The following is a 15,603-nucleotide window of genomic DNA, read 5'->3' as shown; positions in this document are numbered from 1 at the left end:
ATCTCTAAAGAATTTCAACCCTACAAGTTTGTATTCTCATACGGTTGCAACCATGGTGAATGATGAATGTATGGTATGAAAATGCTTAGATGTGGACATCTGCAGTTCACAAAATGTGGACTCATCTTTTTACAACACCGAAAAGAATCTTTATATCTGTACAAAGGGTGAGTCAAAGCTTTTAAATCAATGAAAAAGGATGAATCCACACGTTTGCACACGAGCATGAATCATAATTTATATCAATGTCGATACCAAATCGAGAGTGACTGGTTACTGAAAGTTGCTTTTAAATCAATGAAAAAGGATGAATCCACACGTTTGCACCCGAGCATGAATCATAATTTATATCAATGTCGATAACAAATCGAGAGTGACTGGTAACTGAAAGTTGTGCGTTTGAAGATAATCATTGGTGCACTTACTAATCACAGAGAGGGTTAATAATACACAAATGCGTCATTGTCAAGGAATTCCAACAATCTAACTATGTACGTGGGTACTCTATCACGATGCATAAACAGTGTAAGATTAGGCACCTTTGCAACATAGACTTACAGAACGTGAAAGTTTTGATGTCACTGTTCATCTCTGGCAAATGGCACACATCAAATAAAACAAAGGCATTTTCCAGGAAAGATATTTTTGAAGAGTAAGCATGCAGGCCAAAACCAAATAATAATAATATTTCACCACTAAAGGAGATATTTTCAACTTGCCCAATCGCATGCCTTAGGTAACACACAAATTTACCTCCCACCCAAATACCCAATGGCTCTTTCCATGAGTGAAGTGAGCTTTCGATTAGAGGTCAGTTTATTTTGAAAAGTCCCCGGTTAGTCTCCATCAAAGTGTCAATCACCGCATCAAAGTGTCAATAGCTGTTCCCTGTCATCTTCTAATATGCATTTGTTAGTGGAGTTGAATATCAAACCCAGTTGGTCTCCATCAAGCACAAATTGCTGTCATCCTCTTAAGCTTTTGTTACCGCACTTGAAACCTAAATTACTCGACAACTCAATGTAAAAAGCATTAAAGCAATAGTATAAGAAGCACGAAAGCAATGCTGTTTGTCTGTCTGTCTGTCTGTCATTCTAGAAAATCATTGTTATGTAATGTTGATTCTTCTGTTCCCAAAGTGCAGAGAACGGGACACACTAACTACATTTGTTGTGCTTATGAAAAAAGACGGGAAAATGACATAAAAGTAATTGTATTGTCGTCCTTTAATGTTCATTAAAAAGCAACGGCGACTAAATCCGCCGCATGCATCTAGTTGAACAAGCTATAGAAGACAATTTGCAGACCACCTTCAAGAGAATGAAAAATTGTGCATAAAACCGTACCTTTCAACTGCAAATTTACAACTGAAAAAATGTTCTCAAGCAAAATCCTTTGGCCCTTGGCCTTGGCATGAGACCTATTACCCCGCTAAACAGAGAACTGTAGAATTTTTCTTTTTCCCAGAAGGAAATAAATTAAAAGAACGGGAGAAAATTATAAGCTAAGTGTTGCCCAATCAGGATAAGGGCATTCATATGTCCATCCAGGTCCAGAGTATCGAACACAATGTAACCACAAGCCCTCTTCATGTCCTTCGTATCTACAGTTACAAAAGCAATGGTCAAGAGGCGGCTGAAAATACATCTACCAAAATAGACATGAGATAAAAACAGTCAGCAAGAGAAATCATATCATATCATATCCATATAGCTCGATTGGGGTACAAAATCTTTGGATTCTGCAACTGAACAATAAAGAGTTAAAGCAAGCAAACTAAAATCTCCAGAGAAAGCTTGCCACGTTGCTTCTAGTAACATGATTGAAATGCATCAACTTTCCAGTGTTGTGTAGAGGAGACTTTTTATGATTCTATACACAGATCTTCACCCTTGATCCAAGCAAAACCACTACAGGTCGTACCTTGCAATATTAAAAATGTGATTATGTTTCCTACTTACAATACGAACACACGGTGTTCAACAAGCAAACCCAAACATATGCTCTGTGATGGGCATGTGACATTGGATTAGGTTTCCAGTAAGTATTAATGACAGATTTCCAGAAGTTGCTCATAGATTCACTTGCATTTCATTCCCCAGGTATTTTTATTACCCAAGGAGAACCACAAACTTCCCTCTTGTCGAGATCAAAACTGAAAGAAATAACAGAATACCGATCCTGCTTGAATCAGCCCAATTTTGTCAAGAAAATGTGTAGAAAACTCATCTGATCTGGGGGAAGTAGGGAACCATAATACAAAGTAAATTCTATCTTAACAAATCAATTCTCATTTGGTTTGCTTTATCCTATGATAGCATTACTAATGAAGTTTGGTACTGTCTCATATGGCCATAACACAAATCTTCTAATGAGTTGGAACTTAAAAGCCTCTTACCCTTTTGGAGCCAAATTTGGACAATTTGTACACATAGGATCAATGCTGAAATCTTCACTAGAGCTCTCAGACTTATCAGAAGAAACAGGTGGTGGAGAATGGTGTGAATAAGCAGCAGCTCTATCAGCACTCATTCCTTCGCGATGAGTAACGTGTTCACAGAGGTAAAGCATGTCATTGGCTATTGGATAGCCTGTATATTGCAAATGCACACGTATCTACAAAGCGAGAAAGTTTGAAGTCAGAAAAATTATGCATTTATTGCAACCTAATCAATTCAAAGCTTCATCATTTATTTTCATAACTAAATAAGTTCATTATATTTCACAACTAACAGCTTAAATAAAAAATTCAAGTTATCTAAAAATCAAAGTATGCAAAACTTGTAATCATTGCAGACAATAATATTAAGAAACTACAGAAAAAATGTACAACTACTTCAGTACATCACTGTAACACTGAAGAGTATGCAAAATTACTAAAATTATCAGAAAAATAGCATGCAAGTGATCTATTAAGACAAATAATGCTACAAAAGGTTTAATGAAACTCAGCGACCAATGTTAACAAAAAGGTACAAGTATATAGTGAAGTATGACATATTTTAAATGTGCTACAGAGAATCTGAAAGGAGCAACAAAATCCAGCCAGAGACTTCATTCTATAAGGTGTTACAAATAATATAACACAACACATATAAATTGTAAGTTATCTTACTTGATGAGTTCGGCCAGTGATTGGTTCGCACAAAACAATGCTATGAGTTCCGTTGGTACTAATCCTGGTAAACTTTGTACAAGCAGCCTTTCCCTTCAAAGGCGTATCACCAAGGGAGTCACCAGACTGGAAAAAGCAAAAGACACTTATAGAATCAATAAAAGCAAATACAGTTCTCTTTGACAAAACTCTGATGCCTGATTAGACCATTAAGCAATTGATGAAAATGCATGACGGGAAAATTTTTGGGTGTATTAGAAATTTTTCATGAAAAATTGCTTTCAAAAGCACTAAAAACTTATGCTACAACCAGAACTTTATTTCAGAGTTGCAACTACAAGCATCATGCTAAAAAATTGCATTGTGTGCTGACTGCTGGAGTTTGCATACTTCAAATGCTGATTTCTACCTCAAGCGAAAGAGAAAAAATAAAACAAAATAAAATGTGCATCACATAGAATAACTTGGTTTTAGCAGCCGGAAACAATAACTTTTCGAGAAAAGAAGACAAATCATGTAACTTTTCAAGTACAATTTTTCGGTAACTGCTATGCAATCTTATAGCAAAATGGCAACTTTCAGATCTGAACCACATTCTGCAAGAATTATCAATGACCTACTCATTTGTTACTACCTGTAAATATGAACAGACAAATGCATCGACTTCTTCCCTAGCTGCTTATTGGAAAAAAGTTTCAAGGTCCGGACTCAATATTACATTTGAACTTTCATTTAAAGGAAAATAAATAAACCGTAAGACTAAATACCTACCAGTAGAAAACTCAAAATCAAGCATACACTTAATGTCAATAGTGAAGAAAGCACACAAGTAGAAATCCATCCCTCAATCCCTCTTCTAGTCCTATCTCTATTCAGTCCCATTGTCAACAGAAACTATACCACTACAATTACAAGGGACGAACAAAAATCCTCACCTCTGCAGTGCTCCTTCCTGCACTAGCATTATAATTTATGTTTACATCAACAACTTGCTGAAAAGAATTAAAAAAAAAATTGAAAAGAAAAAAATGTCAGATGGGGCATGAATCTCAATCATAACATGACTAAAAGGATAATTAGCAACAAATTCTACTAATGTAGTGTATTGTTTATATGAAACCTTAACAAATTATCAGCACTACAAATGGCAGATTATAGATTATATAGGTTTGTCTGAATCTTATCCTGCCAATCAATTGCAGCCAAAAACGAAACTTCTATAATTAGGCTGCAATTGTAACATCCATCTTTTGCCTTACACTTATTATGGATTCATCTCTTCCATCAGTCAGAATTCAAACATGTAATTGTGAAAAACAAAATGAAAAAGTTACAATTTTCAAACATGTAAATCTAGTTTATGATGTTTTAAATAAATGTATAATTCCAAATGACGATGTCTAAACAAAAAGTTATGCAGAATAAAGCTTCCTACTCATACAATTAAAAGTTTAAAGGACATTTTCAAAGGGGATAAAACATCTATCGCATATTATGTGAAGCAAGGGTCGAGCACAAAAATGCAAAAATTCACAAGGAGAGCTCAAGCAAAAATAGTGCAAAAGGTTACAAGGGGATCATGCTAGGAAGAAGCAAAAGTAAACAGTTTTAACACCAAAATGAATACTATATTGCTGGTATATAAATGGATACAAGAGTGCTGGAATATAAATTACTAGACTTCCATTGAAAATCGAAAACTTATAGAAGAGCTTTTCCATAACTTTAATCTATTTTTGCATTCTATTAATTAGAGCAAGCTCTAACCACACTTCATGTAAGCATCTTACGTCTACTTTACCCTCCTTAACTTTTATTGGAGGAAAATAACATGCTGTTCACATGTGGGTTGAATCACCATTGAAAATTCAATGTGGATTACATTAAACGCCTAACAAAATCAAGAAATTACCTCACCCTCTGGAAATACCCCATTGACCCTTGCAATATAACGTTTTATCACCTTCCCGGCTTCAATCTGCAGCGATTACAGTAAAGTCTCACATAGTACGAAAAACACTTATTTTTGCAAAATATAACAAGAAAACACTGATTCTATTACCTAAAGACAGCTCTAACAACTATAGCACGAGGATAAAGTATTGAAAATAAAAATTAAAAAAAAATAAAGAGAAAAAAAAATAGTTGATGCTCCAAATCACATTCTATTATATTCCAGTCAAGGACTATGCAGTGTGCACTACATGCCATAATCTCAAGGTCATCTAGGCTCTCTATAGACTGTGCATTAAGACCCTCTAGCTGTATTGTTAATACATTCAAGATTCTTAACTTTGAGCTGTCACCTATGCATTCCTAAAATTTGGCATACATAGTCAGAGATATTATACGTGCAAATTAACAAGCTTCAGTATTAGAACAACTGGAGTTGGAGGACATCTTTACAGTGGATAGACCAGCTTCACATTAATCATGCTAGATAAAACTCAAGATATGATGAACGTGCTGAAGCACATTCATGTATAAAGTAAAAGACATGTAAGACCATATATCTTGATACGCTTCTTATTGTAAGCGATTCAAAGCAAAAGCAAACTAGTTTCTCAGTGAAGCTCCTTCACACAGTGCATACCTGTTGTCTAAAAAGGTCAGCTTTAGAAGCATTTCTAGCCAAGATAAGGAGTCCTGAGACAAGACGATCTAGTCGATGAACCGCTAACACATTTGTGTCAAGGAAAAGATAGAAAACCTAATTGCAGTATTCTTTATAATTAAAAGGGAAACAGATTGAGATAAACAAAAAGTAATTCATTTCCAATCAAAGTAGAAAAAACCAGATGACATGATACGTGTATGGTTTCAATATTTACTTCCATACGTAATACATCTTTGGATACGAAATAGGGGTGCGAAGTCATGCTCTGCCTGAAGAATTCCCACAACCGTGTTCTTCCGATATTGACCACATGGATGCACCTATATAACATTTAAAACTCACAATATAATACATGAAAGAGCAAACGAGGCTAATACATATCAGATATAGGAACTGGAGTGAACTTAATGCTACCTCCTTACATAACAGATAAGGCACAAATGTAGAGTTTCAGAACTTTTGCGCACAATGGACTAGATGTAAAAAATCCCATCCTAAGAAAATTTGATCATCCAATTAATCATGGTTATCTGGATCAATGAAAAGGTAAAACTTTAAGAATTTAGAAGAACCGAAAAGGTAGAATTTCTTGTCATAAAGTTAACGGATAAATTCAAAGCTCGCTTAATAAAAAAATCTTTGAAAAAGTTTCTCCTAGACATCAATGATATAATTAAAAATTCATGACAAGCAAAATCACAAATAATTTAAGAGTCCCTCCAACTCTCTATCCAGTGGATGGGATTTCTAATTGCAACCCTATGCATGCAATAAATATAGATGAAGATGTATGGGTAAAGCTACATTGCTACATCCAGTGATATACAAAAGTAAGATTTCAATAATTTTAGCACTAGTCCATGCTAAAAATCAATAGACATAAACCATGGGTCAAACAGGGTTCCCCAAAGTCACCAAACTTTAATTTGAGAAAGGCCAAACAGTAGCTATTAAGTGAAAAGTGCATCCAAGCACATGGAAACAAAGAAAGAGAGAGGTTGAGTGTTAGTGAAGTTAAACAAGTTATGAATGTTTAACTACAATGTCAAGTTCCAAGATTAATGCTTACGGTGAAAGCAGAACATCAAAAGAAGCACATCAACAAATTATAACCGACTTACAGGAACAGATGGCGGTTTGCAAACAGTCAATACATCTGGTTCTTTCTGAAGAATTGAAACATCCCAAGCCATCACTGGTGGTTCATGCCTACAACCTTTGTAACATCAATGCAGGTTTTACAATTTTTAAATAAATAAACCCCTTTATCAAGCAAACAAAATAATTCTCAACCTACTTAATGAGCCAAACAAACCTGTGTAAGAAGTGGCTAATTTTTTGCGACGATTTTACTGTGTATGAAACCGGCACCATCTCTTCATCAACTTGTATCCGTCCACATTTGACAGCACTTACCTGCAGTGTTCATCATATTCATAAGCTTAACTGCTAGAATTAAAAGACGAATAATAAGACACTAAAACACACAAGAAAATACAAATAAAAATTGCATAGCCTGATGCGTTCAATGTGCCAGGCTTAATATCTATTCACGAAAAGGGATCAAAGTAAGCATACATAGTAATCATAAGGTCGGCCTTTGAACTCCTCCGCGAACAAATCAACAATTGTTTTTCCAGCCCAGCGATTCTTTACCTGGAAACGACCTTAACAAACTTAATCAACTCAAACCATCGCTAGGGTTTAAGACCAAAATTACACATTCAAGAATTGCATATATTTTTAAAGGAAGTACTTCAACGCAACTCAAAGAGAGAACTAACATGAGAAATGAACTCGAAGTAGTACGGTTTGACGTTGCGCCTCCCTGCACAACTCCCGCCAAAATTTGAGTTATTCTTTTAATTTTTTAATTAATTTTTTATTTTCTTAAATAAAAAAAATTAGAAACAGTCTAAATGAAACAAAATTGACTATTTCAATTAAAATTTAATTTACCGTCGCGAAAAATGTAGTCCTCTTTCACTGGTGGATTTGCTGGCGTTTGCCAAACAATCTCCATGTTGTTACTACTGTTGCCGTTGCCGTTGCCGTTGCCGTTGCCGTTGCCGTTGCCGTTGCTGTTGCTGTCGTTAGCCTTACTCTTTTCTTCTTCTCTCTTCCTCTTCATTTTTTTTCCTTTTTTATATTTTCGGATTGTATTTTTGAATAGTCACTCGATAACGGCCGGAGCTAGATGTAGACAACGAAAAATGAAACGCTATCGTTTAAAGGGAAGAAAGAAAAAACATCATCATAATAATAATAATAATATAAAACGACGTCGGCTCAATGGTTTCCAAATCCCGTAAAAAGTGTCGTTTTTAATTATTATTGTGTCGGTTTGCTTTGTGAACACTTTGTCTTCTTCAGCTCACCAGCAACAACAAGCGCCGATCCTTTCAGAACAACCATAAGAGGAAAAAAAGTATATTTAAATTAAATATTACTTAAATTAAAAAAGGAAAGTTTTAGCTCGATCGTCAGCTAAACAGATACAAGGTAAGGTATACTGTACTTTTTTCCGGAATTTTTAAGAAATCTTTTTGGATAAATAATAATAATTATTATTTATTGAATTTTACCTAATTCAGAGGCGGGCAAGATCTGATGAGCTGGATCGAAGAGGGTTCAGTGACTTGGAAGTGATTGATTCGAGAATTTGAAGTCAAGTGAATCAAATGCCGGACGAGGAATTGATTGATATAAAGTTCAGGTTGTATGATGGGTCCGATATCGGTCCTTTCCGTTACTCGTCGGCGTCAACGGTCGACATGCTTAAGCAGCGAATCGTCTCTGATTGGCCCAAAGGTTTAATCTTTAATTCAATTGTCTTTAATTAGTGAGCTGATCAAAATTTTGAAAGAAAATGCAATGATATAGTACAAGAATGTTTCAGTACAATTTCATACGTTCACTAGTTTTGATCAATAATTGGTTAAATTTCAAAGCCATGCTAGTTAATACGTTCACTAGTTTTGATCAATAATTGGTTAAATTTCAAAGCCATGCTAGAAGTTCGTTACGAAACATTCTTGTACTATATCATTGCATTTAATTCGTTCACTAGTTTTGATCAATAATTGGTTAAATTTCAAAGCCATGCTAGAAGTTCGTTACGAAATCTTTGTGAATGTAAATGTTGTTGTTCTTTGTTGGAATGGCACTTTTAGTTGTGCGCGTACACAGAGAAAAATAAGCGGGTTTTGTTAGAACTGTGTGTATGATGCATTGATAAGAGTGTAACTTAGTGGAAACTTGACAAAAGTTCCTGATTAGCAAGTCGAAATTATTTAGGCTGGGTCAATTATATGTTGTCTTCTTGAAATTGTGAACCTTCCATTTGATGAATGGTGTGATTATATTACTCGAAGCATTAAATTTTGATTATATAGTGTTGGCTTTGAATTGATATAGGCATGTTATTGACGCAGAAGATGGAGCGCAAGCAGTTGAATTGATTTAGAAGAACTCTTTTCAATTTCATTTCGTTTTTAAATTTGCTTGTGTAATAATCTTCTTGTGTGTTCTTTCTTCTCATTTTTTTACCTATTTTAATTTCCTTAGGCAAGACAATTGTGCCAAAAGCAGTGACTGAAATCAAATTGATAAACTCTGGTAAAATCTTGGAGAATAACAAGACTGTTGGTCAGTGTAAAATACCCTATGGTGAGGTACCAGGTGGTGTTATTATAATGCATGTTGTTGTACAGCCTTCTCTAGCAAAGACTAAAACAGGTAATTACATCTTCATCTTAACAAATTGTTCTATTTGTATGAATGTACCTTTTTGTTCGTCATTGGCCTGAAGTTTAGCTTAAAAGATAGACAACTACAATGATGCATGAATAATATTTGAAAACCAAAGCAACTATGTGATGTCATGAATAATATTTGAAAACCAATTTGAACCTATATAAGTAGTATGTGGACCTTATCTGCGGATAATTGCTACGAATGTTACGGTACCCATATTTTGGGTGCATTTGGGATTGAGGTTGGGCAGCTGTAGCTTAAAAGCTACAGCACTAAAGTGTTTGGTAAACACTAGCTGCTGTAACTTGTAAGCTATGTTGATATGATTTTTCACTTGTATAATGAAAAATCTATTATATCTTTAATAATTTTGTCAAAATTATTATTTAAAATTTATATTTACTACATATTATTAACTTTTGTTTGATAGTTACAACTTTTTTTTCACAGCAGCTGTAGCTTAAAAACTACAGCTCCTCAATTCCAAACGGGACCTTTATATTACATCTCCAATGTTTAATTGCTAGCCTGTTTTACTGTGAAGGTTTTATATTATTCTGTGATTGTTTCTAGTTAGAGTACTCTTTGCAACTTGATGATAACATTAACGGTTTACTTGAACTGTAACAAGGAAGAAGAGAAGATAAAATCATATTGCAATGTGATGTAACAGGAGTTATTTGAATGGTTTAAACCAACAGAGGGTTTAGTTACTTTTTATACCCCTTCTTTATTGTGGTCAAAAGGTCCTTCAGCCCCTTTTTTCCTCTTTAATCCACAGATTTGTTTAATGTAAGAAGATAAGTACCCAAATACACATGTTAGACTTATCCTGCATATAATAAGTAGTCAAAACAAAATCAGTTTATGTGTTGCTGACCTGACCTAAGAAATGGTAGATAGCACTAAAGGTGGATGCTTTTTGGCTTCTTGTTCTCTCTTTACCTTTTGGCTTTACCTTGTGGGCACTGATTAGTCCATTTTGGAGTAATGTTGGAGCTTGATTGGACAATACTAATCCAGATATACACGTGACGCAGCAGGTTGCCAATTTCAGGTGTTCTTTCATTAAATACTTTGTACTTCATGGAGAATTTGAACTTATACAAATCAACCAATTGATGTTTCATGCGTCTGGAATAGATTATGAATTGATACAAGTTACTAGCAATCGTTCTTACCAATGTAAACTATATATGTACTTGTATGAGTACTTTTTAGTTTTCTGCGTGGACTGCATAATTGTTCCATGACTTCGTAAATCTGCCCCACCTGTTCATCACCTGCAAACATTAGAATCTGCTTGTCTTTAGATTGGCCAGCACCTATTGCATGGTTGGACTGACTTTTAGACTATAACTTATTTGCTGAGGGCCAAATGCCCTATCAAATCAAAGTTTATTATTAACCAGTCTGCTGGATCTGTATATGTTTTAAGGACATCGATTGGGTTGCCAAATTTATCTTGCAATTTCATTAGGCATTTTGCTGAGAATTCTTATCTGAAATATTTGCCATGGTTTTGTCTGAACAGAAAAGAAGATCGATGATTCGCCCAGGAAAATTGTCTGCTCTTGTTCTATATTGTGAAGGAATGAATTTTAGTTGGAAAATTTGTTTATCTTGGTTGAATGTTAATACAAGCCTTTCCTCGAGGTGTCATGTCTTCATTGTTGCTGTATTCTTGTGTACAAGTGCCCAATGGAATCTGATGATTTGCTCTTTTTTTTTTTTCTTTTCTTTTTCCCCCTCATTATCCTGAATTATTGTGACAGTTATCGTAGCTGTATGGGCTACCATATGTAAAGACATTCTGCAATCATTGTTCAAAGAAATGGCTCTGTAGTTGAATTACTTGTATAATGAATTAGTATTGTCACAGACAGTATTGCCATGGCCTATGAGACCAGCTGACTAGTTGATCAAGGATCATAATTTTCTGTGCATATACTAAATCCGAGCACATTATGGAAGTGACAATAATGTTTGGTCTAGCAAGAGAATGCGGAAACAGATAAAGGAAGAAAAAAGCACCAGCTGAAACACATCCTGGCTTCAACTGCAGATAATTCACTCATCAGCTGCAGAAATACAAGAGGTTTCCTAAAATTCACACATTCGTGTACTGGGGGGGAAATTTTTTCAAAAGAGGAACCGCATCTTCACCTACAAAACGGGCAGCTGTGAAATGTTAAAGAGAAGGGGTGGGTGAAGGGTGGCATCAACTGCATGAATACACACTCTAAATTTGCCTGAGAACCTTCTCAGCGGCTGTTATTGTGTGTTGAATATCATCAGATGAATGCGCCAAGCTTGTGAACCCAGCCTCAAACTGTGAAGGTGCGAAGTATACACCTTCCTCCAGCATTCCCCTGTAAAATCTTGCAAACTTTGTGGTATCACTCTTCTTTGCATCCTCGAAGTTGTAAACAGGCCCTTCGGTAAAGAAAAATCCAAACATCCCACTTATATACCCTCCACAAATGGCATGCCCAGCTTTCTTTCCAGCATCAATGATGCCTTGAGTAAGTTCACCTGTGATCTTATTCAAGTATTCATAAGTTCCTGGCTCCTTCAATCGTTTAAGGGTGTGTATCCCAGCAGTCATTGCCAATGGATTCCCACTTAAGGTCCCAGCCTGGTACATTGGGCCTGCCGGTGCCACCATCTCCATAATATCCCTTCTTCCTCCATAAGCACCAACTGGCAGCCCACCTCCAATGATTTTACCAAGAGTTGTCAAATCAGGAGTTACCCCAAAATACTCCTGAGCTCCACCATAAGCTAAACGAAATCCAGTCATGACTTCATCAAAGATCAGGAGAGCACCATTCTCTTTGGTGATACGGCGGATGGCATTAAGAAAGTCAGGCTTAGGAGCAATGAAGCCAGAATTCCCAACAACAGGTTCAAGGATAATTGCAGCAATTTCTCCTTTGTTGTTCTCAAACAGATTTTCCAAAGCCGAGACATCATTGAAGGGGGCTGTCAAAGTTTCATAGGTGGCTCCTTTAGGAACACCAGGGGAGTCGGGAAGCCCTAGGGTGGCAACTCCACTACCAGCCTTGACAAGAAATGGATCAGCATGGCCATGATAACAACCCTCAAATTTGATGATCCTCTCTCTCCCAGTGAAGGCACGGGCAAGGCGAAGCACACCCATGCATGCTTCTGTGCCTGAGTTAACAAAACGAACCATTTCTATGCTTGGAACAGCTGAGATTACCATTTCTGCAAGAACATTCTCTAGAAGACAAGGAGCACCAAAGCTGGTTCCTTTCTTCATTGTTTCACCCAAGGCTGCTAGTACCTGCAGATAACTTGGAAATACGATTATAAGCTGTGGCATACACAATTGCTAATAACTGAAACAGTTAAATGACAAATCATGAGAAAAGAAAAAAAAATGGTTGATCCACCTTTTAACAGTTCAAGGTTGCTGCACAGATTTATGCCATTAAAATAAATGATAATCTCAATTATCAAGGTCAAGTATTTCTCATTTCCTCCTAATGAAATGTATAAAAGATAAAGAATACCTCAACACTCATCAGAAACCATTTCTATATTAGAGCAAGATATGAAAAACTTTACTTTCCCTAAGAAATGCAGTGAACTCAAGGCAGCAGGGCAAATCAAGAATCACAGAAATTGCAAATTCTTGAAGCGAAAAAACAAAACCAGGCACAAATAATTAGATACCTAGGAAGAAGAAAAGAACCTGATCATCTGCGTGACCAATAATTGCCGGCCCCCAAGAACCTACATAGTCAATGTACTCGTTGCCATCGATATCCCACATGTGTGAGCCCTTGACGGAATCAAACACAATAGGTTGACCACCAACAGATTTGAAGGCACGTACAGGTGAATTTACACCTCCAGGCATCAATTCCTACCAAAAATGTTAAATGAGTTCATCATCAGAATACAAAACAACTTCTTGAACATTAAGAATATGAAAGAACTAATGCATTCTAATAGGGAAAAAAAAAATTTGAATTACACCACTGGTGGACTGCAAAAACAAGCCTGACCAACCACTTCCCATATGTTCAAAGCAAATTTTCAAAATCAAGCCACGCGGTTCAATTTTGTTACACAAATGAGCACCAGAAACAGATTTCTTGCATTAACAACATTTTAAATCTCAAGGCAAAGAGAACTTTTGATGGTAGCAACCCAAAATTTTCAAATTTCCCAGCTTGATTATTTAGTAAAAACATGAAACTGATTTGAACTTCAAGTGAACCCATATCTTAAAATCAATCAAATAACAACATCACAAACTTAATTCTCTCCTGTACCAATTCATCACACATCAATAATAAAATGTTAGAATTAGCAAGTCAGAACCCAATTACAATGAAATTAAAACTACATCAAATCTAAAAATACTAAGTGAAAGAAAATCTAAGACCTTGGCGACATTGAAAGCTTCTTCAGAGTTTTTTAAAGTGAAATTTTTCTTCTGCTCCTCAACAGAGACCGACATTTTAACACTACAGCGAGAGGATCCAGCAGAAGAAGAAAATCTCTTGGTGAGCTTTGATGAACATGAAAGCCCTAACCCAACTCCTACCCCTGTAATTGTAGCTGCCATTTTTGTGTCACTCTCTCTGATGTCTCTTTCTCTTTTCCTCGGTCAATCAAGATAAGAAACTGTAATTGTAAGAAAGCATAGCCATCTTACAGCCTGCCTTGGCCGCTTATATAGGACAGTGGCTGAAACGGGTCGGGTTCAAAATTCAAATTCTGTCTGGGCTGGACGCCTGCATCCGGTTTCTGTTGATGAAATTATTTCAATTTATAAGCAAAATTCGTAAGCCTTGTTTGTCTTACACTTAGAAGTCTTTTTACTTAAAAGTCTTTTTAAAATTTATTTTTTTTAACTTATATCTGAATTGCAGATAATTATATCTGAATAAAAAAAGTAAACTTTGAAGACTTTTTTGTATGAAAAAAGTCTGAATAAGAAGTAAATATTATACTTCAAACCTATTTATACGAAATATACTTATTGTTTTCATTTACAAGAACATAAATGTCAAATAACTAAATTTTAGATGTTTGTTATTTATAAAAACAATAAGATATCACTTACATTTAGATATGAAAAAAAAAATGTCATTCAGTCTCATTTAAACTTTAAAAAAATTCAGACTCATTCAAATTTCAAACAAAAAAAAAAATGTTACCTTAGTTGTTGTTTTCTTTCTTTTTAAATTGTTACAATTACATACATACCCTTGTAGTATTAGCTTGACAATCTACTCTCACAAATATATAAGGAAATACTCTTATTAAAATTTGAGAAAATAAATCTTGTGAGCACTTAAACCCACACCATTAGAGCAGTTTAAATATGTGGATTATCATTGAGCTACATTTATTAATTGATATTCTCAACAATTTTATTTTAAGTAATTAAAATTATTAAATGATAAAATTCTATTATTTATAAATGATTTATTTACTTTTCTCATTATTTATTTCATTCAATAAATAAATTTCACATAATTTGAAAAGAAAATTTTTAGAATACTATTGGACAAGTGTAACATTTCTTATCTACTTATATCAAAGAATGTTGGTCAAGTTTCTTGGGCCAGCAAAATAGCACCAATCTAATATGTAAACTATATCAGCCTACTCTATGACAAAGCAGACCCAACTAACCCAACTTTCAAAAGCAACAAATAGAAGAATCCATTATTATTTTAGACCACTCCTTGTCATGGTGAATTTGGCCATCACTAATTTTATAATTTGTAGTCTCCTATGCTTATAGTGATGGGAGACTTGAGCTGAGTTAATTTGTCCATGAGTGTTTGGTGACCAATAAAGTAAAAGAAATTAACAATGAAATGAGAGGAGTTTTTACCCAGAATTCGATCCAAGCCGTTTTCTTGGCCATTGACTTTTCTTTCAATAAATATTGGACCTTTCTTTCATTAAGAGTGATTTGATACCTGTAAATTTAATAATTTGGGCGTCTCACATTGATGATTAATTTCTCCTATCAATATTTATAGTTTTTTTTTTCTTTAGGTGATTGAATAGGTTATTTCAACTATTACTTTCATTAAACACGTGCTTGTTCATTTTTACAATA

General features: G+C 35.0%; 3 protein-coding genes across 3 annotated transcripts; 1 reads left to right on the top strand and 2 right to left on the bottom strand.

Moving 5' to 3' along the window:
• Nucleotides 1–1,197: 1,197 nt before the first annotated feature.
• Nucleotides 1,198–7,991, bottom strand: LOC102628313 (RNA pseudouridine synthase 7). The gene is made up of 12 exons (XM_006493187.4): nt 7,692–7,991; nt 7,517–7,560; nt 7,311–7,388; nt 7,048–7,148; nt 6,854–6,941; nt 5,974–6,052; nt 5,709–5,791; nt 5,028–5,093; nt 4,051–4,107; nt 3,116–3,241; nt 2,399–2,616; nt 1,198–1,603 (listed from the first exon to the last, which is right to left on the bottom strand). The coding sequence occupies exons 1-12, from the start codon at nt 7,861–7,863 to the stop codon at nt 1,498–1,500; spliced, it is 1,218 nt and encodes a 405-aa protein (XP_006493250.1). The 5' UTR covers nt 7,864–7,991; the 3' UTR covers nt 1,198–1,497.
• Nucleotides 7,992–8,071: 80 nt separating this feature from the next.
• On the top strand, nt 8,072–11,342 carry LOC102628024 (membrane-anchored ubiquitin-fold protein 3). Its single transcript, XM_006493186.4, has 4 exons — nt 8,072–8,234; nt 8,327–8,543; nt 9,300–9,470; nt 11,023–11,342. Exons 2-4 carry the CDS (start codon nt 8,414–8,416, stop codon nt 11,076–11,078), a joined length of 357 nt encoding a protein of 118 aa, XP_006493249.1. The 5' UTR covers nt 8,072–8,234; nt 8,327–8,413; the 3' UTR covers nt 11,079–11,342.
• A 166-nt stretch (nt 11,343–11,508) lies between these two features.
• LOC102627733 (glutamate-1-semialdehyde 2,1-aminomutase 2, chloroplastic) lies at nt 11,509–14,178 on the bottom strand. Its single transcript, XM_006493185.4, has 3 exons — nt 13,909–14,178; nt 13,210–13,383; nt 11,509–12,798 (listed from the first exon to the last, which is right to left on the bottom strand). The coding sequence occupies exons 1-3, from the start codon at nt 14,089–14,091 to the stop codon at nt 11,731–11,733; spliced, it is 1,425 nt and encodes a 474-aa protein (XP_006493248.1). The 5' UTR covers nt 14,092–14,178; the 3' UTR covers nt 11,509–11,730.
• Between the last annotated feature and the right edge of the window lie 1,425 nt (nt 14,179–15,603).

This window comes from Citrus sinensis, chromosome 4 (genome assembly GCF_022201045.2).
Source record: "Citrus sinensis cultivar Valencia sweet orange chromosome 4, DVS_A1.0, whole genome shotgun sequence".
In the NCBI taxonomy this organism is placed as follows: Eukaryota; Viridiplantae; Streptophyta; class Magnoliopsida; order Sapindales; family Rutaceae; genus Citrus; species Citrus sinensis.
Note: the sequence above shows the minus strand (reverse complement) of the source record. Positions and strands in the feature narration are given on the sequence as shown.

Bases quoted from the DNA above. Each gene is read 5' to 3' on its own strand.
- LOC102627733 (XM_006493185.4), bottom strand. From the start codon at position 14,091: ATGGCAGCTACAATTACAGGGGTAGGAGTTGGGTTAGGGCTTTCATGT. The intron at 13,384-13,908 runs GTCTTAGATTTT...CATTTTTGGTAG, and splicing joins AAGCTTTCAATGTCGCCAAG to GAATTGATGCCTGGAGGTGT. The intron at 12,799-13,209 runs GTTCTTTTCTTC...AGTTATCTGCAG, and splicing joins TTGGTCACGCAGATGATCAG to GTACTAGCAGCCTTGGGTGA.
- LOC102628313 (XM_006493187.4), bottom strand. From the start codon at position 7,863: ATGAAGAGGAAGAGAGAAGAAGAAAAGAGTAAGGCTAACGACAGCAAC. The intron at 5,792-5,973 runs GTATCCAAAGAT...CAAATGTGTTAG, and splicing joins TGACTTCGCACCCCTATTTC to CGGTTCATCGACTAGATCGT. The intron at 1,604-2,398 runs GTAAGAGGCTTT...TTGTAACTGTAG, and splicing joins CCAAATTTGGCTCCAAAAGG to ATACGAAGGACATGAAGAGG.
- LOC102628024 (XM_006493186.4), top strand. From the start codon at position 8,414: ATGCCGGACGAGGAATTGATTGATATAAAGTTCAGGTTGTATGATGGG. The intron at 8,544-9,299 runs GTTTAATCTTTA...TAATTTCCTTAG, and splicing joins CGTCTCTGATTGGCCCAAAG to GCAAGACAATTGTGCCAAAA. The intron at 9,471-11,022 runs GTAATTACATCT...TTGTCTGAACAG, and splicing joins TCTAGCAAAGACTAAAACAG to AAAAGAAGATCGATGATTCG.